Genomic DNA, 22,624 nt, shown 5'->3' on the forward strand with positions numbered 1-22,624 from the left:
ACTTTTAGACACGCACTTGCGAACTTCCCTAAGCACTTCCCCTCGGGGGAATCCCTGTCGCCATTGTCGTGTGTTCCACTTCGTGAAGTGGATGAGGGAAGTTTATATGGACAGACCCTCGTTCCCTCGATTTTGTCAGAGGGAGCAAGTCTACTTCAAATGTACACTTCAGGCACCTATATGTCCCACAATGCAGTACGATTGTGACATCACCACAGATCTCGTCTAATCACCACCACAAAAGACTCTATGGTATGATATATTAATTATATATATTTTTTTTATTTAAAACAACCCAAACACACATATAAACATTTGAATGCTGCATTAAACAAATTCTTAAAGGAATTTTTTTTTAATAATAAATCAATACCATCCCCCATGTTAAAATACCCACCTTTACAGCAGAACAAAAAAAAAAAGTTTACATCCTGGTGCAAAAAGTGGCTTTGGTCTATACAGCTAATTTTGCCCTTCATGACAACTGTGAGGTGGGTGAATTTTTTTATAACTCATCCGTTTAAATTATATTAAGCCTTAAATTTCTGCCTAATTAAGGGTGTCCACTTTTGAGTGACAGGTGGATTCCCGATGCTGTGGTCGTTAGTCATCATTAGCCGTTTGACTGCTGTTTGTTAGTCATCACGTTACCTCAGCTCATTGTCTGACTGTAAAAATAAATACAGGGTGGGCCATTTATATGGATACACCGTAATAACATGGGAATGGTTGGTGATATTAAAGTCCTGTTTGTGGCACATTAGTATATGTGAGGGGGCAAACTCCTCAAGATGGGTGGTGACCATGGTGGCCATTTAGAAGTCGGCCATCTTGGATACAACTTTTGTTTTTTCAATAGGAAGAGGGCCATGTGACACATCAAACTTATTGGTAATGTCACAAGAAAAACAATGGTGTGCTTGGTTTCAACGTAACTTTATTCGTTCATGAGTTATTTACAAGTTTCTGACCACTTATAAAATGTGTTCAATGTGCTGCCCATTGTGTTGGATTGTCAATGCAACCCTGTTCTCCCACTCTCACACACTGATAGCAACACCGCAGGAGAAATGCCAGCACAGGCATCCAGTATCCGTAGTTTCAGGTGCTGCACATCTCGTATCTTCACACCATAGACAATTGCCTTCAGATGACCCCAAAGATTTTGTTCAGTGATGAGGCAAACTTTTATGTGAATGGTGAAGTTAACAAACAAAACCACCGCTATTGGTCTGACACTAACCCACATTGGATGGATCCCTCCAAGACTGTTGGAACAACAAAAGTGATGGTTTGGTGTGGTATATGGGGTACAACGATAGTGGGTCCATTCTTCATCAATGGAAACCTCAAGGCCACTGGATATTTGAAATTGCTACATGATGATGTGTTTCCCTCTTTATGCACTGAAGCTGGCACGTTCCCTGAGTTTTTCCAGCAAGATGGTGCACCACCACATTATGGGTGCCAGGTCCGAGCATTCCTAGATGAACAGTTTCCTGGAATAGTCAGGTCCGAATCTTCAAGATTGTGTAACCCTGTAGGCATTTTTGAGGAAAAGTTGTTATACCACATTTTTAGAAAGTTCAATGTCTCCTGAATAAGGATCCACCGTATAACATTGAAATAAGGGTCCCATTTTCTTGTAATTGTTATTGAAACAATAGGTGCATTATTCACAGCCGAAACACTACAGGTGGATAGGGTAAAATTTTTAAGTTATAGATATCACCATAAAACCTTTCCAGTTTTTCACTTACATAGAGACAGACATTTTTTGTATTACAAGTTTTCTGAAATGTCATGTTTACATATGCAAATGAGGCATACCAGTATATATATATATATATATAATTCGAGGGGCAGGCATACCAGTACGCGGTTCTCCCTTTCAGGCTAGCCCTGTCTCCTCGCGTCTTCACGAAGGTTGTCGAGGCAGCCCTTGTTCCTCTCGACGACTGGCTGATCCTAGCTCACTCTCGAGACAAGGTTTGCGAACACAGGGACCTAGTGCTCCGGCACCTAGCTTGTCTGGGCCTTCGGGTCAACTGGGAGAAGAGCAAACTCTGCTCCGTGCAGAGGATCTCTTTTCTTGGTATGGAAATCGACTCGGTCGCCATGTGCGCGCAGCTTACGAGCGAGCGCGCGCAGTCACTGCTAACTTGCCTTCGTCAGTTCGAGGGCAAGAGTGCGGTTCCACTGAAACTATTTCAGAGGCTCCTGGGGCATATGGCATCCGCAGCCCCAGTAACGTCGCTCGGTTTGCTTCATATGAGACCGCTTCGCGATCAAGTCCCGAGGTGGGCATGGCAACACGGCACGCTCTGAGTCCCAGTGACTTCGACCTGCCGTCAGACCTTCACCCCGTGGACGAACCTCAGTTTTCTATGGGCTGGAGTGCCCATAGAACGAGTTTCCTGGCATGTTGTTATATCAACAGATGCCTCCACAATGGGCTGGGGCACCATGTGCAATGGACATGCTGCCGCGGGCTCCTGGACAAGACCCCAGCGCCTTTGGCATGTCAATTGCCTCGAGTTGCAGGCTGTACGTCTCGCCCTGCACCGCTTCTGTGCGTTGCTCAGGGGTCAGCACGTATTAGTCCGATCAGACAATACCACCACAGTAGCGTACATCAACCGACAAGGCGGTCTGCGCTCCCGTCATATGTCGCAACTCGCCCGCCACCTCCTCATATGGAGTCAGAAGCATCTGAGGTCGCTTCGAGCCATTTATATCCCGGGAGACCTGAACCGTGCAGCCGATCTGTCTCGGTTTCGGCCTCTCGCTGGAGAATGGAGACTCCATCCCCAGTCGGTTCAGCTGATTTGGGATCAGTTCGGGGACGCACAGGTAGATCTGTTTGCCTCCCACGACTCGTCCCACTGCGACCTATTTTATTCTTTGACCGAGGGCACGCTCGGCATGGATGCACTGGCGCACAGCTGGCCGCGGGGCCTCTGCAAGTATGCGTTTCCCCCAGTGAGCCTTCTTGCGCAGACTTTGCGCAAGATCAGGGAGGACGAGGAGCAGGTAATTTTGGTTGCCCCGTATTGGCACAACCACACCTGGTTCCAAGAACTAGTACTCCTCACGACAGCACCTCCCTGGCCAATTCCTCTGAGAAAGAACCTGCTTTCTCAGGGACGGGGCACCCTATGGCACCCTCGTCCCGATCTTTGAAATCTCCATGTGTGGTTCCTGGACGGGACGAGGCAGGTTTGAGTACCCTACCACCAGCGGTGGTGGCTACCATCACTTCCGCTAGAGCATCGTCCACGAGACATGCCTATGCGTTGAAGTGGAACCTCTTCGTTAACTGGTGTTCTTCTAAACTTCAAGAACCCACGAAAGGCCCGATCAGTGTCGTGCTTTCCTTCCTGCAAGAAGGGTTGGAGCGAAGGCTGTCTCCCTCCACCCTGAAAAGTGTATGGTGCCGCCATTGCCACACATCATGATGCAGTTGATGGTAAGTCCATTGGAAAGCACGACCTGATCATCAGTTTCCTGAGAGGAGCGAGGAGACTGAATCCTCCTCGCCCTCCTCTCGTTCCCTCTTGGGACCTCTCAGTGGTTTTAACTGCTCTGCAGAGTGCTCCCTTTGAGCCTCTGCAATCAGTGGAGCTTAAGTTCCTGTCAATGAAGACAGTGCTCCTGGTTGCATTGTCCTCCATCAAGAGGGTAGGGGACCTGCAGGCATTTTCGGTTGACGAAGCGTGCCTGGAATTTGGACCGGCTAACTCTTACGTGATCCTGAGACCCCGGCCTGGATATGTGCCCAAGGTTCCCACCACGACCCCCACGTGTGTAGTCCACTGTAAGCCTCTCTGAGCATGTGTCTTTCCCTCGGCAAGCCACCTTTCCACCCCTGGGTTTGAAATATTCCACCTGCGGCTGGACACCCCAGTGATTCTCAATATGCAGCCCCCTGGGGTCATGTGTATTCCAAGTTCCGCCCTTCGGGCTGGACATAATTGCATATTTCCACTGATATATGCTTCCCAGTGTACCTTGGTACCTTGGCATTATTCCAGCAGCCATTAAAAACTGTCCCTTTCATGTTAAAGGGTTAGTTCACCCAAAAATTAAAATTCTGTCAGTAATTACTCACCCTCATGTTGTTCCAACCGCGTAAGACCTTCGTTCATCTTCGGAACACAAATTAAGCTATTTTTGATGAAATCTGAGCCATGTTTCACTCCTCCATAGGCTTCCAGTGTGACTGAAACTTGCTGGCCCAGAAAAGTTATTAAAGAGATCGTTAATATAGTCCAAGTGACTCCAGTGGCTCAATCTTAAGTATATCAAGCGACGAGAATACTTTTTGTGCGCAAAAACAAACAAAAATAACGACTTTATTCCACTATTAATTTCCTTCTCTCTGGACCTCTAGTTGGTTCGCGTAGTGTTTTTGCGCAGCGCGTCTGTGTTACACGTCACCACGTAGGCTCACTATTGGCCGACGCCGGTCATGTGTGTGTTGCGTGATGACGTGCAACACAGACGCGCTGCGCAAAAACACTACGAGGCCCAGAGAGAAGGAAATGAAAAGTGGAATAAAGTCGTTATTTTTGTTTGTTTTTGCGCACAAAAAGTATTCTCGTCGCATGATAAACTTAATGTAGTGCCACTGTAGTTACGTGGACTATTTTAACGATGTTTTAATAACTATTCTGGGCCGGTGAGTTTCGGTCACACTGGAAGCCTATGGAGGAGTCAAAATTCTGTCAGATTTCATCAAAAATATCTTAATTTGTGTTCCGAAGATGAACGAAAGACTTACATGGTTGGAACAACATGAGGGTGAGTAATTACTGACAGAATTTTCATTTTTGGGTGAACTAACCCTTTAATGTTGTTTTTTCATTGTTTACATGTTTAAATATTCTGAGAATGCATAGTTTAGTTACAATGTTTAATGTTTAAACTGCAATAAATGCATTAAAACGTTTTTTTTTTTTTTTAAACTACGGATACTGGATGCCTGTGCTGGCATTTCTCCTGCGGTGTTGCTATCAGTGTGTGAAGAGTGGGAGAACAGGGTTGCATTGACAATCCAACACAATGGGCAGCACATTGAACACATTTTATAAGTGGTCAGAAACTTGTAAATAACTCATGAACGAATAAAGTTACGTTGAAACCAAGCACACCATTGTTTCTCTTGTGACATTACCAATAAGTTTGATGTGTCACATGGCCCTCTTCCTATTGAAAAAACAAAAGTTGTATCCAAGATGGCCGACTTCTAAATGGCCACCATGGTCACCACCCATCTTGAGGAGTTTGCCCCCTCACATATACTAATGTGCCACAAACAGGACTTTAATATCACCAACCATTCCCATGTTATTACGGTGTATCCATGGCCCACCCTGTACATTCGGGAGTGACGCGCTACCAAGATGGCGACGGTCGGCCACGCCCACTTTAGGCTTCAAAAACGGTCTTCAGAAACCTACGGATGACGTCACGGACACTACGTCCATATTTTTTTTTTTACAGTCTATATGGTCTAGAGACTCTAGGTATGTAATAAACATTTTGCAAAAGAAAACCTTAAAAAGGTTAATTATAAAGTAAGACAGAAACACGCCTGTTCACCGGTCATTTTCCTCAGCTGCAAAGGCAAGCAGGAGATAGCGCTAAAAAATAGGCTAAAGTTTAGTGCCATCTACTGTTTTAGAAGAGGAAGTTACTCAACTGCATTTGTGAGAAAATCTGCCTGGACACATTTGTGAAATATTATCTCTAGGCTCATTTATTTATATTTGTAAAACACTCACAACGGATCAAGTCCAGACCATAGACTGTAAAAAATAGGTCCAGACCGAACTTCCCGACCTCAAATGTTGTGGGCGGGGCTAAATTCGGCTGGCATCCAGGCTATCAGTCTGCCACTATTTGAATCTGATTCGGCAGATAACTGTACCAAATTGGCTGAATAAAAATACCTGGCCAATTATATTCATCAATTATTTTATCTTATTTGCTCTTACTGTATATTTGCTATACAACTATTCTGCATTATATTGGCCAGCTCTCTAGTTATTACTGCATGCATGGCCACAAAAAAAACTCTCCATCTCTATCTCTAGCCTAGCCTATCTAGCCTATCTCTTGATTGGACTTAATGTTTGTTCGCCAGTTTTTCAAATTATTATCCTGATGTCTTTTGGTAATCTTCACCAGCTGCAATTTATTTATTTTTTTATTTTTTTCTGGCAGTGGTTAATCCCTGTAGTAAATCGGAGTCCAGATTGGGTGTCTACAGTGCTTGTCGTAGACAGCGGAACTATCGTAAGAACAGCTGATCCGTTCCTGCTGTACTTCAGCACGGAGCGTAAATACTGAGACACTCCCTGTCATCTTCAAACATGTGGTGGTTTTTGCCTTGTATCTTCGGCTTCATCAGACTCTACTTAGACGGCGTCAAAGTTCTCCTATACCAGCTTTTCAACAAATCGTTCAACCTGCCAGGTTAGAGGTTTTTATCGTTACAGATTTGCAGTGGTCTAACGGGTAGTTATTGTATGTGTCTAGCAGCTGTCAAACATCTAACGTTAACGTTATTCAATACAAGCTGTCTTGTGGGAGCTGCGCTTAAAGGGACAGTTCACCCCAAAACAAATGTTAGGCATCAGATTCATGTTCAAAACCGGTAAACATAAAATGAGTTGTGCGGCAGAATGACAGGATAAGTCACTATTCACTTTAGTTGTATGGAACAACAGTTGTAATGAATGTGGATGGTGACTGAGACTGTTATTCTGTCTGTTATTCTGTTTTAACACTGAAGAAAGTAACGCGGGTGAGTAAGTAAATACTGAGTAAATAGTACTGGGTGAGTAAATAGTGAGTAAAAAAAAAGTGAGTTTTTTTTTTGTAGAGCAAAGTACTTCAACTTTTTCTTATACTTGATACTACTGATACAGTTTGTATATGACAGTTGCATATTATATGGCTGCTAAATCGCGTTGGCTGAGATTATGCTTAACCTGTTTCTTATTTGTTATAACAAACTACTGTAACCTTTCACCTATTTATTTTAATAAAACACACACACACACAAAAAATAAATAGGTGAAAGGTTACAGTAGTTTATTTTATATATGTGTGTGTGTAGATATATATATATATATAAATATAAATATGTGTGTGTGTGTGTGTGTGTGTAGATAGATAGATAGATAGATAGATAGATAGATAAATTCAATTAATAACTAAGGATTTTTACAACCAAAATAAATCAACACTGAATTACTTAAGCTGGACAATGGCACTATTTTCTTCTAGATATATATATATATATATATATATATATATATATATATATATATATATATATATATATATATATATTACTGACACTATACTTATTATTATTGTTATTATTATTATTTATAATCATATTATTATAATTATTACTTTTTTAGTAAAGTTTCTACTTGATTGCTCGGTTGCAATTGTAGACAGCTCTATACTTCAATTTAAATCACCGTTAAAGGGCAACCATGTCCCAGTGCAAAGCACAAGGATTAGACCCAAATCCTTCCTCACAATGGTCTTTTGATTCAGAAATATTTAAAGCTTTTGAAGCCCACGGGATTAGCTACAAGAAAAAGAAAGATGATTAAGGAACACTGATTTTTAAGACTTTAAGACTTTTTTGACTATTTTGTGTGATGGCTATAAAATATAAGCCTTACAGTTAATGCATAATAAACTTAATATTTGATTTTAACCGGAAACATTTTAACATGGAAATGGTAACAAAAAGTGACTGCTGATCAGTGATGATTGTCATAATCTCACTGCTTCACTGACTCATTGGCCAGTAAAACATCAATATTGGACAAGTGAACTTGTTTATCAATAGTATTAATTAATAATACCCATTAAGTAAAAGAGTGAAGGAATGGTATCACTAGTAGGCTTATCACAAAGCAGGTCATGCAGTTTCTACATTTAATGACCCCTGAGGCCACTGCACATCCAAAAACACTCACAGAGGGATGAAAGAATATGTCCCAAACAAAGACTGTCAAACAACTAGTTTTTGTAATATTATGCATTCAATTTTTCCATAATTTTCTTGCTTTCTGTCTTGCTCAGATTTGCCCAAACAGAATGGAAAGGTTGCCATAGTTACAGGGGGAACCAGAGGAATGGGATATGAGATTTCCAGACATCTGGTCAGCCTGGACATGCATGTGATCATTGGTATAGTATCATCTCATACCTGATTTCAGATCAGTAAACTAACACTATTCCACTAGTGTCTTGACTCTGGTTTACAGATCCATTCCTGTGGTTATGTAATCTGTTCATTGGTTTCCTGCTACTTGTGATACTTTTTAATATTTCCCATACCATGTACAGTGTTATTAGCATTTTCATGTTTCAAGCATTTCCTCTTCTTTTTCCTCCTTGTCAGTCTGCATTATCAACAAGAGCTTTTTCTTGGAGTTTAGTGACACATAAAAGGCAATAAGAAGGGCTTAAGCAAGAGTAACTCTCCTCACATGTTCATTCAAATGCAGGACAGGGTTCTTTGGGTACTGCATATGCAGGAACAGGACTTGGCTATATGCACCGGCTGTTTTGGTCATATTGGTAAAAGCTCATGGTAAAACTGTTGCGTAATTGCACTGAAGCCCCATAGTAGTAGCATGATCCTGAGGTGAATCTGCTCCTCTTTGTATGTGAGCTGTCAGAAAAACATGTGTAATGATGGTTAAAATTGAGTGTCACTGGGGCAATAACCTGAAAAGATATATTTTTGGACATCATCTACTACTAAAAGGTGCATATTAGTCCCTTAACATACTATTATGGACCCTTTAAGTGCTAATATGCTACCTTGATGGGTAGTTAAGTTACATTTTTGCACATCATTTTTCTGATGGTTGATGGCTGAATGTTATATATGCATTTCTATGCATTTTGATTCTTTTTTTCTTGAAATAACTTTTTTTAACAATTGATTAAAGGTGCATTCAGTAGTTCTTCAGGTAGCGTTAACATCACTTTTCTTTATGTACTTTAGTCCCACAATGCTGTTAGACACTACACTGCCATCTATTGACGTGGATCAGCATGATCATCTGGGCTGCGTTCAGCCCCTACAAAACGTTGCACAACGTTTTTTAAACAGAAACGGTGATGCGTTGAACACACTGTTCTGATGACGCAAGAGTTGCAACTATGGCAGCTGAGAAGGGCATTCTTTGTGTTCTTTCGGAAGAATTTTCGGAGCCTGATGAAGTCGGTATAAATATGTGTTTAATACTACAAAATATGCCGGATGTTACAGTTACTGCACTTGCCGCCCAGAACAAAAGAGAACATCCCAATCGAGTGAAGGGATTTGTGGAAACTGAAATGGAAGCACATCTTACCTAATTCAGACTAAAACACATCTATTTAGCCTCACATACTGACTTTATTTGTAGTTCATACTGTTTTAATACCCTGTATTCTCTTTCTCATTTTTAGGAAAAGCACTTAATTACCATTGTTTATTTCTATACCAAATGTCATACACTTGCAATGAAGCTAAAAATATAAACAACTACATCATTATGTTGATATCCTATATTTTTACAATAAAACTTACGGCAAACCTGTCTTCTAATATCCTCAGTCTTTGCGTATACCGAGCTGCATCGAACACATTTGTAAATTACTTTTCTTGAACCCATTGTGCGAGTTCACTTTAATACCGCGTGCTTTATATACATGTTGCTGCTGATTGGACTGCAGTTCTGACACACCCACCAAACAAGAGAAAACGTATCTCAAACCCCGTTGCACACTATGGTTGCACACCGGTGCACGCCGTTTCCAGGAAATATGACGTTCAACCCGGAAACCGTAGCAAAACGTTGCGCACCGTTTTGAACTTGAACGTGCCCCTGACTTTTATGGAAATAAGGCCCCATTTACACTGCATGGTTCAAGTGACCCAATTCTGATTTTTTCCTCTCATGTGGCACAGATCGGATATGACCGGTGAACGTGTAACGTTAAGCAGGAAAAAACCGCATGGATTCCGATTTTCTCGGATCGGATTCTTAGATACTGATACTAGTGAGTTTTAGAGAGCGTTCTACCAGGGATGGGCGATATATTATCGTTTATGACATACCGGTAAAAATGGGGGGTGCATTGATACATTTAGATAAATATATTTCATACATTATAGCATATTATAATACAACTTATTAGGCCTATATATTTATAGAATAGCAAAGTAGGCCTAATCAATATACAAGACTGAACCACAGATGTGAAATATAAAGGCTATCATGATCATTTGTTTAGTTTATAATACGTTTTATTTTTAACTTAAACAAATACAACATATAACATTAAAAACTCATCGGCTTAGACTGCATTTGAAGAAAAATAAACACAACACAACTCATTTTTACATTTCCCGCTGTTGTCACTTGTCATCATCGTTGCTACGATACGTGACTCACAATGACTGAAACGACAAATTAAAAGGGCATTTTCTGATGATGTTCCAAGATGTTAAAAACGATACGCTGCTCATAGACAAACAGGGGGAGAAATTAGTATCTACCGCACCGTCGGGTTTTTTTTCTTATCATAGCCTACAAATGTCTTCGTTCATAGTCTAGCTATGTGTCTGTCATGGATTTTCACTGAATTGATTCTCAAAAATACGGAACAAAGTGTGTTCCGTATCAGTTCAATACGGAACAAGACTTTTATGTGTCAAATACGGGACGATTCCGTATTATACGGAACGGTTGGCAACCCTAACGCCGCCTTCACACTGGCAGTTGAAATCAGCTCCGTAATACGCAATACGCCCCCAGCGGACGTCGTACTACACTTTCTGTTGACCGCACTTTTAGCACTCATACAGAGCACTTTTATCACCTGGTAACTGCAGTACCATGTACTTTTACGTGTTGAAGTGCAATAAATGATTAAACTTGGATCAACGAGTGGAAATGAGTTTCTGCGCGTCGCAGTGTATTCAGACTCTCAGTGTTTAGTCCTTCGCGGTTGCGGGTCTACGTTTGGCCTCGTCCACAACCGCTAACATATTATTTTTCCAACACCGTAATTATTTGATTTTGATCACTGCTGCTTGTCACCTGTGTTGCCGATTGATGACCTCTATGCTGAAACAGTGGACGTGATTGTACTGTATCTTGATGTCCCGTGACTTCTGGACGTCTAGATGATGTAGGTTGAGGTTGTGGTGGTTGAACAACATTTTCCACTTGAGGTTTTATACCCAAGAAATGTGGATTGAGCTGTCTAAGTATTGGAATATTCATATCAGGCACAAATGATTGAAGTGTTTTGGTTTTCCTTTGTCCTCTTTCTAGATAAGAATTCATGCCATTGGATTTCACAGATGGATGACTTGAAACCCGAGACCCTCTTGAGCCTCTCAGCACATTCACTTTGGCCACTGATGCGGCTATTTCCACTTCAAGATCAAACTCTTCCCGTGGCTCCAATGTGGCAATTAGCACGCTAATTGGAGTTATGACCAGATTTAGAAAGGAGCCTGTTGTGCTCATGGCTGACATCGAGGCTATGTTTCACCAAGTCAGAGTACCAGCTGAGGATTCGGACCTGTTGAGGTTTCTCTGGTGGCCGGATGGAGACCGTAAACAGAGCCTAGTGGAGCACAGAATGGTTGCGCATCTGTTTGGAGCCACGTCCTCGCCAAGTTGTGAAAACTTTGCTCTCAGAAAGTGTGCGGAAGATAATCGGGAGCAATTCAGCTCCAAAGCAATCGAAACGGTACTACACAATTTCTATGTGGATGATTGCTTAACATCAGTGGTTTCTGAGGAGGAGGCGATAGCACTCCAGGACCTTCGTGCCCTTTGTTTGAAAGGGGGCTTTCAGCTCATGAAGTGGATCAGCAACAGACGTGTCGTGCTGGCAGCCATACCTGCAACAGAGAGAGCAAAAGAGGTTAAGGATTTGGATTTGGACAATGACACACTTCCTGTAGAAAGAGCATTGGGTGTTCAGTGGTGTGTTCAGTCCGACACTTTTAAGTTCAAAATCCTCATCAAGGATCGACCCTTAACCAGAAGAGGGATCCTCTCCACGGTCAGTTCAATCTATGACCCCTTAGGAATCTTGGCACCTGTGGTCTTATCTGCCAAAAAGATCCTTCAAGACTTGTGCAGAAAGGATCTAGGTTGGGATGACCTTATACCAGATTTGTCTGCACAGGAGTGGAGAAGTTGGTTGAAGGAGCTCTGGCAGCTTGAAAGGTTTGAAATTGACAGATGCCTAAAACCAATGGATTTTGGGGAAGTGATTTCTGCTCAGTTACATCACTTTGCGGATGCATGTGAGAGCGGCTATGGAACAGTGACTTATCTTTTATTAAACAACATAGACAGACAAGTTCACTGTGCTTTCATAATGGGTAAAGCCAGAGTGGCTCCATTAAAGCCAATCACCATCCCTCGTATGGAGTTGACAGCTGCCATGGTTGCAGGTCGAATGGATGAGCTGTGGAGGAAGGAGCTGCAGATGCAACTTCAGGACTACATTTTTTGGACTGATAGTACTTCCGTACTGAAGTACATCAGCAATGAGACCTCAAGGTTTCGTACGTTTGTAGCCAATCGGGTTTCAAAGATACTGAGTGTATCAAACCCATCTCAGTGGAGATATGTTAACACCACAAGCAATCCTGCTGATTTGGCCTCCAGAGGAGTAAAGGTGACATCACTCCTGAGAAATAACATATGGGTGTCTGGACCTCAGTTCCTTGTTGGGCCTGAGGAGGGGTGGCCTGAAAACCCAGATGGCTCCGTGAGAATCCCGACAGATGACCCTGAGGTTAAGATGGGCTTGATTGTGAATGCCGTGCAGGCTGAAGAAAGGATTGATGCAGTCACTCGCTTGATTAACTACTTCTCCTCTTGGAACCGTCTGAAGAAGACGGTTGGTTGGTTCCTTAAGCTCAAGAGTCTACTACTGTACTTCAGTCAGAAGAGAAAGCAACTGAGCGTGACTCTTGCTCATTCTGGCTTGGATAAGGACCAACAGGAAAGAAAAATAGAAAGAGAGATGAAGAGTATCAAGGCTCAGACTGGCAGTGGTCTTCTTTCAGTTGAGGAACTCAGAAGAGCTGAGATGGAGATTATTAAGTTTTGTCAGAGAAGGAGGTTTCCAGGAGAATTCAACAGCTTGCAAAAGGGAGAAAGTGTGAAAAGGACTAGTCACATTTACAAGCTCAACCCAATACTTGAAGATGGTGTTCTGAGAGTTGGAGGACGACTTAGCAGAGCAGCTATGCCGGAAGAAGCTAAGCATCCTGCCATATTGGCAAAAGATTTACATATTTCTGACATAATTCTTCAGTACATACATCAAGAGGTGGGACACAGTGGTCGTAACCACATGCTAGCTAGCCTGCGCCAAAGATATTGGATCCCTGGGGTTAGTGTGGCTATAAGGAGAACCCTGTCGAAATGTATTGTCTGTCGACGACTCCATGCAGCTCCAGGGCAGCAGCAGATGGCAGATTTACTTCAGGACAGAGTTTCTCCAGATGACCCGCCATTCACTCAGGTTGGAGTTGATTACTTCGGACCTTTTGAAGTTAAGCGAGGAAGGAGTACATTGAAGAGGTATGGGGTTCTCTTCACATGCCTTTCCATAAGAGCGATCCACATTGAAGTTGCATCATCCTTGGACACAGATTCCTTTATTAATGCTCTTCGGCGCTTTACAGCAAGACGTGGACAAGTATCGGAACTGCGCTCAGACAATGGAACCAACTTTGTTCGGTGCAGAGAGAGAATTGAGGGAGCCAATGGAAGGTTGGAATCATGCTCTAATTAACAACACCCTCCTTCAGAAAGGAATTAAGTGGATTTTCAATCCCCCCACCGGATCGCATCATGGAGGGGTTTGGGAAAGGTTGATAAGGTCTGTGAGGAAGGTCCTAAATTCCACCCTGAGGTTGCAGACCCTTGATGAGGAGAGTCTACACACAGTTCTCTGTGAAGCAGAAGCCATTATCAACAGCCGTCCTATTACCAAGGCATCCACTGATCCCAATGACTTGGAACCTTTAACCCCTAACCATCTGTTGCTGCTCAAGATTATGCCATCTTTGCCACCGGGGCAGTTCAAAAAGGAGGACATCTACGCTCGTCGCAGATGGAAACAAGTTCAGTATATATCTGACTTGTTTTGGAAACGTTGGATTAAAGAATACTTGCCTCTTCTTCAGGAGCGTCAGAAGTGGTCTGGTGTCAAGCGCAACTTTCTTACTGGAGATATTGTACTCATAGTTGACGACTCAGCACCTCGCAACTCATGGCTTACAGGAAGGATTGTGCAAACTATCCCTGACAGAAGAGGACTTGTTCGTCAAGTGCGAATTAGGACAAAGACCAGTTATTTGGACAGGCCTATTACCAAGATTTGCCTTATACAGGAAGCAGAGGAGCCATGAGGATATCCATCTGACCTTTGAACTTCTTAGACTTTGACTTTAATTTTGACACTGTTATATGGACCTTTTTTCTTTACATGACTGACTAAGTGATTGTGAAGATGCAAAGGACTTTGTCTCTTTCTTTGGTTTGGTCTAAAGAAGAAAGGACATTTTTAAACGGACTGCCTTATTTTGAAAAAATAATAATATATATTATTGTTGATCTCTTCCATAATGTGCAGTTGTATAATTATTGTGTGAAAATAATTAGGGGCCGGAATGTAAGAGCCACCAGTAAGTCTCCTATGTGTTCTGTATGGTTTCATTCATAAATATTCACTGCACTCGGATTGTAGGTGGTGGGTGTGTCCACCGGGGTTTGGGCGGAAGTGATAGTGGTTTATTTGTTTTGCTTCACGGGCTCACCTGAATTCAATGGGGCTTTGACGGAGAGAAGGAGTGAGCCTGGGAGCGAACACTTTCTGTTGACCGCACTTTTAGCACTCATACAGCACTTTTATCACCTGGTAACTGCAGTACCATGTACTTTTACGTGTTGAAGTGCAATAAATGATTAAACTTGGATCAACGAGTGGAAATGAGTTTCTGCGCGTCGCAGTGTATTCAGACTCTCAGTGTTTAGTCCTTCGCGGTTGCGGGTCTACGTTTGGCCTCGTCCACAACCGCTAACATAGAGTTTAATAAATGAAACCTTATTGTAAAGTGTTACCGATTTGTTATACACTGATTCAGAGTTCATCAGTAGTTGATCAGTTGTTTTAACCATTCATTAAATGGAATCGGTTCAAAGGAGTCATTAGTTTGCGAATCGGACGTGTCATTAGCGGACTTGTACGCGTTGTGTGATTATCCCAGCCGGCACAAGATTTGTCAACACAGAAAACATTCATCATTGGATAGGTTTTGTTTTGTTTATTGAAAGTGTTTTTTATGTCAGTTGAATCTTTTCAGAGAAGATAAGGCAAGGTTTTTTTTTTTTTTTTTTTTTTTTTAAGCACAATTCACACCCAGCAGTAATTCAGAGAAAAAATATCCAAATGCTCCACGTGAAACTTCGGTCTTCCGATCTTTTACCATCGTGATTTTGATTAATATGCGCGAGGGAGCGAGAGATCAAGGCAGTTTGAAGACGCGACCGGGCCTCTCTCTCTGCTCGTTCTTTCAGCAATATGCCCTATCGCAAGCGCAACAGTTATCATCACTCACCGATCAAATATGACTTTGGCGAGACAAAAATTCGCTTGTGAGTGACAGAGAGACGGAGGGAGAGCAGGGAAAGGAAATGCAGCTGAATGAATACGCTGCGTGTTTTAAATAGCGTACATTTTTTTTTTTTATAACGAAACACAATATGTGGCGGCCGGTGTTGATTCTGTGGCGCACCGCCACAAATTAGTCTATGTGTGGGAAACACTTAATCGCTTTATATGATGAACAGACTGAATTTAGGCTTTTATTCACATATGAACATTCATCAATTCACACATCAGTTATGATAATCTGAAGATCAAGCATGTTCGCTTGACATGCTGAGCCAATGAGGTTCATTCTCATGTTACGCAGCACGTTTGAGCTTCAGCAAGAATCAATGAGGTTTGTTTTCGCGCGCCAAGCAGGTTCGGTTGAGCTTCTGTTTGCGTTCACTGATCAATGTCTATATGTGAATTAAAGCCTAAATTCAATCTGTTCATTATATAAAGTGATCTTGATATTCGTTTTTTTTAACTAATTTGCTGATTTAAATTCTTCATGTGGCATTGATGCAATGATAACTTAATAATAAGTATATTTAACACCTTTTCCTGTCTGTTCTTTCTTTTCTTCAGCTGGGAACAATGAAGAGGAGGGTCTGGCAGCAGTGAAGAAGATTCAGGAGTTGAATCAGGGAAAAGGTAAAATTCTTGCTAAATTAAATGTTTTTGGAGGGCCTGGGGCTTTTAGCTGGTCTGCCTTGTAAGAAAGGCTGCCCAGTGTATTCCCGAGCATCATCATGTCTACACCCTCTTCCATCGGTGATCCTGACCTTTACGTTCTCCTTGAGGTGATGATTTACTCCACCACGACCTGATACCACTTAACTTGCAGCTAAACGGTATAATTTTTCTTGCCATGTTTGGACTGGTGTGTTTACTGGAAGAATGTGTGAAAGCAAGCAGAAGAATACCAAGAGAGAGATGTTTGATGATTGTGTTCGCTGAAGAACCATAACCTCATTGTAATGCAGATGGGATATCGAGAGCTGCGGTTCGGATGAAGGCACGCTCGCTTCCCTGCGGTATCAACCCCTCCCCCACGTGGATTTTCAACTGCTAGACGAGAACAGGCCCGTCGGTTTTCACTCCCGAGTTTTCATCATTGGGCTATTGAAGTTGAGAAATAATGCACTGAAGGAAAGCTGTCCTTCTGCCCTCATCTAGGGTCAGGGTCAGTTTGTCTGAAACCGTAACTTTAAATACCAGTTTTGAAATTGGTCTTCTTTGGTTCAGAGACCAAAAAAAGCAATACTGCGAAGAAGTCAGATGTGCTAACAAGAAATGAGTCTTTCAAAACAAGCTAAGGCTTGGCTGGAGGTCTGTTTATGTGTGTGGCTTTATGCTCAGCATGATCTGTCACTGTGCTTCTCTAAGCTGGTCTAATAATGACACATGATCGCTCTTTATACGACTACAATCACCTAATGAGGGTTAGAGACATCACATCCAGTTAAACCGGAGTTGATTTAGGAAAAAAGATAGACTGAGATGACAAAGATAAGACATGTAATTATAATGGGCTCAGAAGGCTGTATGGGATCTTTGTTTACGGCTGCTCAATTGGACAGGCTAAATGTTGCTGTTGGTGGGTTATTAAAAATGAATGCTGTGCCAGAATGTTGCTGGTTTAAAAGAAGTTGGTGTGGTCAAAGAGGTCACACTTGAATATGTTTACTTCAATGTTTGTCTCTATTTCATGTAATCATTTCTTTTGCTCCTGATTGAATCACAGTAAATATTGCACTAAAATTTAACACAAGCATCATTATGACACATACTGATAACTGTAATTAAATGTGAATTAAATGTACCTTGAGGTGCACAATTAATTGAAAACTTAATCAAGATTACGATTATTGTTACCGCAATTAGCCTAACGAATCATGAAAAGTGTTGAATCTTTGTCACTATTAACGGTCCTGTGTGTTTCACTTCTGTAACTGGAGATGTGTAAACCTGCAGCATTAGCTTCAAGTATTGTTGTATTGCTTGCTTATGCATTATTTATTCAAATTTAGAATAATAGTTTTGTATTTCATGCTGCTAAGTGGGCCAGTGTGAAGTTAGGCACTGTGTAGAATGGCAATAAACTGATTTAGGAACACAGTTCTTGTCTTGTTTTGCTTGCGTAGCATGCATTATGAATATGACATGCAGTTGCCTTAGACAAAAGTGTTTTAATATAAATTATATTCATCACCATTACAATATCAAAGAACATATTAAGGAGCCATTTTTGGACCATTGTTGCATTGACACTATACGTATCTTACATTATTTGATTTTACATGACTTGTGTTTTTATACATTGGTCTGTGATACATTTTGTACATTTGTTGTTGCAAATTTTGCTCACCATGGTACAGTTTTCTAACTGGCTAACATGAGGTTTTGTTCAAATTGTGAGGATGACTTGTGATCGTTGTGGAAGAATTAGTTAGAGTGGGTTAAATATTATAAATATGCCTAATGCCTAACTAAACATGACATACTGAGGTTCAAAAGTAGTAAAAAAAAAAAAAAAGAAATTAATACTTTTAATCAGCAAGGATGTATTAAATTGGTCAAAAGTTACAGTTAAGACATTTACATTGTTACAAAACATTTCCGTGTCAAATAAATGCTGTTCTTTTAAACTGTTTAATCCTGAACATTTTTTATTACCATTTCCACAAAAATATTTAGCAGCACAACTGTTTTCAACATTGATAATAATAATAAGAAATGTTTCTTGAGCAGCAAATCAACATTAGAATGATTTCTAAAGAATCATGTGACCCTTATGACTGGAATAATGATGCTGAAAATTCACCTTTGCCATCACAGGAATAAATTTCATTTTTTATATATATTAAAATAGAAAAATATTAAAATGAAAAAAAAAGTGTTATTTTAAATTGTAATATTTCACAATATTATTGTTTTTACTGTGTTTTTGATTGAATAAATGTAGCCTTGGTGAGCATAAGATACTTATTTTCTTATCAACCCCAAACTTTTGAACTAGTATATCAGTCAAAGTGTTGGCAGGGCAAGCTAAAATTTCAAGTATTTGCCCAACCGGGGCACCAGAAAAAAAAAAAAAAATTACTGTGTAGTCCTTAAAGTATTGAATTTAGATAGCTTTAGTTGAATGTACCCAAGCTCAATTGAACTGAACCACCCAAAATGGCACAGGCCAAGCTCATCACGGGGTCACACTGACCCCTTTACTCTGCAGCTCCAAGATAATGTCTATCTTAGACAGATAGTGCTGAGTGACTGATTCAGGGCAAAGCGCTGCTGGCAGGCACGCTCGTCCCACGCTGATCCGCTCTCCTCTCTCTTGCCCTGACAACACAAGGCAGACGTACAGAGCTGAGCCGTGGCAGGCGGCAATACACCCTGTCAACACGTTATGGATTCAGTCACTCTGGATGGGCGGACAGTTATGTTCTCAAGGCTGTTTTCCACCCCTCCGCTTGTCTCTTTCTCCAAGCAGCTGCTGCAGCGCTGGATCTTTGGTGTGATTTCTGATTGACAAGGCCTTTGTAGCTCATCTCAACGGTTTTCAGAAAGTGTCTGTGTCAGATGTTAGATGTGGTCATGGAGCCTGCCATAGTGACATGCACTTTCAGAGTTTACTGTAGTTGTTTGACCAAGATGTGCTGATATGTGACATACATATTGTATGGCCATCGAATGTCTGTTTAAATGTCTCTTCCTCTGCTTTGCACAGACAGACTTCATCTCAATCTACATACTGTCTGTCTTAAAAAGTATGCAAGATCATGATTACACTGAACAAAAAAAAAAAAAAAAAATTATATGGTTACGTCCTTGTTCTCTTTTGGCTTTTCCGATTGTAGAGATGTGGAATTAAGGAATAGGTTTCTAATATGAAATGCAGTGTTCTTCGCCAGACATAACAAGCCCAAAGTTCTACTTTTGATTAATCTCTTTATAAAAACTTGATCCAGAATTCTTGAGGATCATCCAAGTTCTTCTTAGCAAACATGAGGCAAGCTTTTGTGTTCTTCTTGGTGTTTCCACCTTGCTACTCTGCCATGGATACTAGTTTTGCCCAGTTTCTTTCTGATGTTAGTTATGCTGAGCAATTTTTGGATGTTGCTCTGGTGTTTTTTGTGACTCCAAACTGCCAACTCCAAACATTCTCCATTTGGATGACATTTCTCTGATTTCTCACTAGTGGGAGGAATTTTGATGAATTCCAGTGATTCAAGTCTTTTGTTCACCAAAGGTTTCTTTTAGACTCAATGATTTGATTCTCGTCGCCTGATACCAATGTACTTTTTAACATTTGAGAATTAGGGCAGTTAACTGATGACTTAGTATTGATAACATTAATTAATCAGCACTAATAAAACATATTTTACAACTGAACAAAGTACAGGTTGATTGTAATATACACAATTGAAAAGTTTGGGGTCAGTAAGCACTTGCTTATTACTTCACTTCTATATTTTTGCTAGAAAATTAGTACCATTAGTACCAGCAATTCAGTATCTAGTACTTCGATAAATAGAATGTTTAAAAGAACAGCATTTATTTAAAAAAATTAATCTTTGTAACATTATACTTGTATTTACTTTTAAGTTTTGATCAATTCAGTGCATCCTTGCTTAATAAAAGCATTCATTTCTTTAAGAAAAAAATCTTACTGACCTCAGACTTTTTGAATGGTAGTTTATGTAAACTTATGATAAAAACTGTTCGATCCCAAAAGTAATTATTTGCTACACAAAAAGGGGTCTGTGGTATCAAGATTTGATCAAGGTTTATGACTCTCAGTGCTGGTATGCTACAATCTTAAATGGAACTGTTTACAATAAACTTCCTATAAACCTGTATGTAATTGTCAGTAGGACATGGTGAGAGTTTATTGTGGTACCTGTTGAAAGCCAGCTTACAGCTGATGTGAAGAGCAGATGTCTGCACAGCCAGAACCTGCACAGAACCTTCTGGATCCTCACCAGTGGAGTCAATGTTTAGTAAAATGTCTACTTGAGGGCTCATTGTAGGTGTGACGGCACCCTACCGCCTGATGTAATTAGACAGACGCCCCAGCATATGGCCAGAACACACACTGTGTCAAAGGTTCACATACGTTTAAAACAAAAACAAAAAATGTATTATTGAGACACCGGCGCATATGCACCAAACAGGAGGTTCCTACGTCTGTGAGGTGTCAAATACAGAGCGTCTTCATTATAATGGAAGTGTGACACTGCAATTATGGCGTCAATGAAAAAAAACAGCCCATTCCCTTCTTTATCTCCATCCTTTATTGATCTGCTCTGTCTCTTCCTGTCTTGATATAGAGAGATAAATCTTATCATCCCTTCTAAGATGTACTGCCCAATCTGCATCTTCCATCTACATTTTCAGAGACCTGTTGGAGTCCGACTCGACTGACAAAACCCCGCATCTCAGCCAGAGCTGTCACTTACCCAGGAGTTATTCTCTATCAGTCTTCCTCTCTCAGGAGCCCGTGTCTGATTTACTGGCAGCATTTGAAAATGGAGAAGGGGGGAAATGTCTTTGTTGGTACTTGAAAATGGAGGTATGCCAATCACAATGGCCTCCAGCTGGCACTGTACCTCTGGTGCCAAGATTACCTCATTACCACACTCTTTGGCACATCCAAACTGAAAATGGTAACAGAAAGAGCAAATAAGGATGAGACGGGTATATTCCGTGGTGGGTCGTATCCCGAGACTAACTCGCCTCTTAGCAGACCTGTTGGTCAGGTGCCATCAGGAAACAGCACTCAGGAGTTCTGCATGGGCTCTTGTGCTCATTAGTGCTGCTTGGATTCTTAATCAGAACAGAACATCTGCAGGCATTCCTGTCCAGCAGCTCTTCTAAAGGCACACCAGCGATCAATCATGCCAGGACAGACAGCTCACGAAGGGCTTTGAGAAAGTCTGGAATGAAAAGCATAGAGTGTAAATACACAGACAGAACTTGCCATCGTAGAGTTTCTAAAGGTTTTGATTTTTGGAGAACACCAGGATTATTGGTTCTTGTCTCGCTTCAGGTTCAGGCACAATCGAAAATAGGGTGATTTATTTACTCCTCTTTTCAAGAACCAAACTAAGACTAGGACATGGACCAAAAAGTGTTACTTTAATATTAAATTGAATATTTGAGTATAGGCCTGTTAAATGATTGATGGCATTGATAATATTAATTAAAAATGTATAAAAGTGTAGTAAAACTAAACAAAGTACATTTGTGATGTTAAAATACACTACAGTTCAGGAATTTGGGATCAGTATTCTTTTTTTAAAAGAAATTATTATTTTTATTCAATACATTTATGATGTTCTATTTGAAATAAATGCTGTTCCTCTGAAATTTCTGTTTATGAAAGAATCCTGAAAAAAAATTTATCACAGTTTTAACAAAAATATTAAGCAGCAAAACTGTTTTCAACATTGATAATAATAAGAAATGTTTTCAGAGAACCAAATAAGCGTATTTGAATGATTTCTGAAGGATCGTGTGTCACTGAAGACTGAAGTGTTGTTGTCTACTGAAAATTTAGCTTTGCCATCACAGGAGCTGTTTGGGTAGCTTGCTTTTTTCGGCTTTTAATACATTTTAACTTAGTATAGCATAAATGCACATTCAAACTACATTTTTGACTGACAACATGTTTAATTTGGGAGCAAGGATATGATGGCATCAACTTTAGGAGATTTTGGATGGATTCTAGGAACTGCAGCCTACTTCTTTATAGTAGATCTAGATGGTTTCCTTTGTAACCTTTAAAGCAATTTTAAGAATCTTTTTTCTAGGGCTGGACAATAATTCAATATATATCGCAATATAATTTTTTTCAATAACGGTGATATGATTTTTAAACATTTCCGATGTT

General features: G+C 40.7%; 1 protein-coding gene across 2 annotated transcripts in view; it reads left to right on the top strand.

Moving 5' to 3' along the window:
* The window catches only part of dhrsx (dehydrogenase/reductase (SDR family) X-linked), a 76,211-nt gene that overhangs the window by 24,536 nt on the left and 29,051 nt on the right, over nucleotides 1-22,624 (top strand). Inside the window, exons 1-3 of one of the 2 annotated variants that reach the window (XM_084395622.1) lie at nucleotides 6,208-6,480; nucleotides 8,116-8,223; nucleotides 16,315-16,380. In XM_084395622.1, the coding sequence (XP_084251748.1) occupies nucleotides 6,378-6,480; nucleotides 8,116-8,223; nucleotides 16,315-16,380 (277 nt within the window). In that variant the 5' untranslated portion in view covers nucleotides 6,208-6,377. Of the gene's footprint in view, nucleotides 1-6,207; nucleotides 6,481-8,115; nucleotides 8,224-16,314; nucleotides 16,381-22,624 lie in introns of those variants that run through there. The other variant, XM_084395623.1, reaches the window with a different exon arrangement.

Source organism: Rutilus rutilus (genome assembly GCF_951802725.1).
Source record: "Rutilus rutilus genome assembly, chromosome: 2".
Taxonomy (NCBI): domain Eukaryota; kingdom Metazoa; phylum Chordata; class Actinopteri; order Cypriniformes; family Leuciscidae; genus Rutilus; species Rutilus rutilus.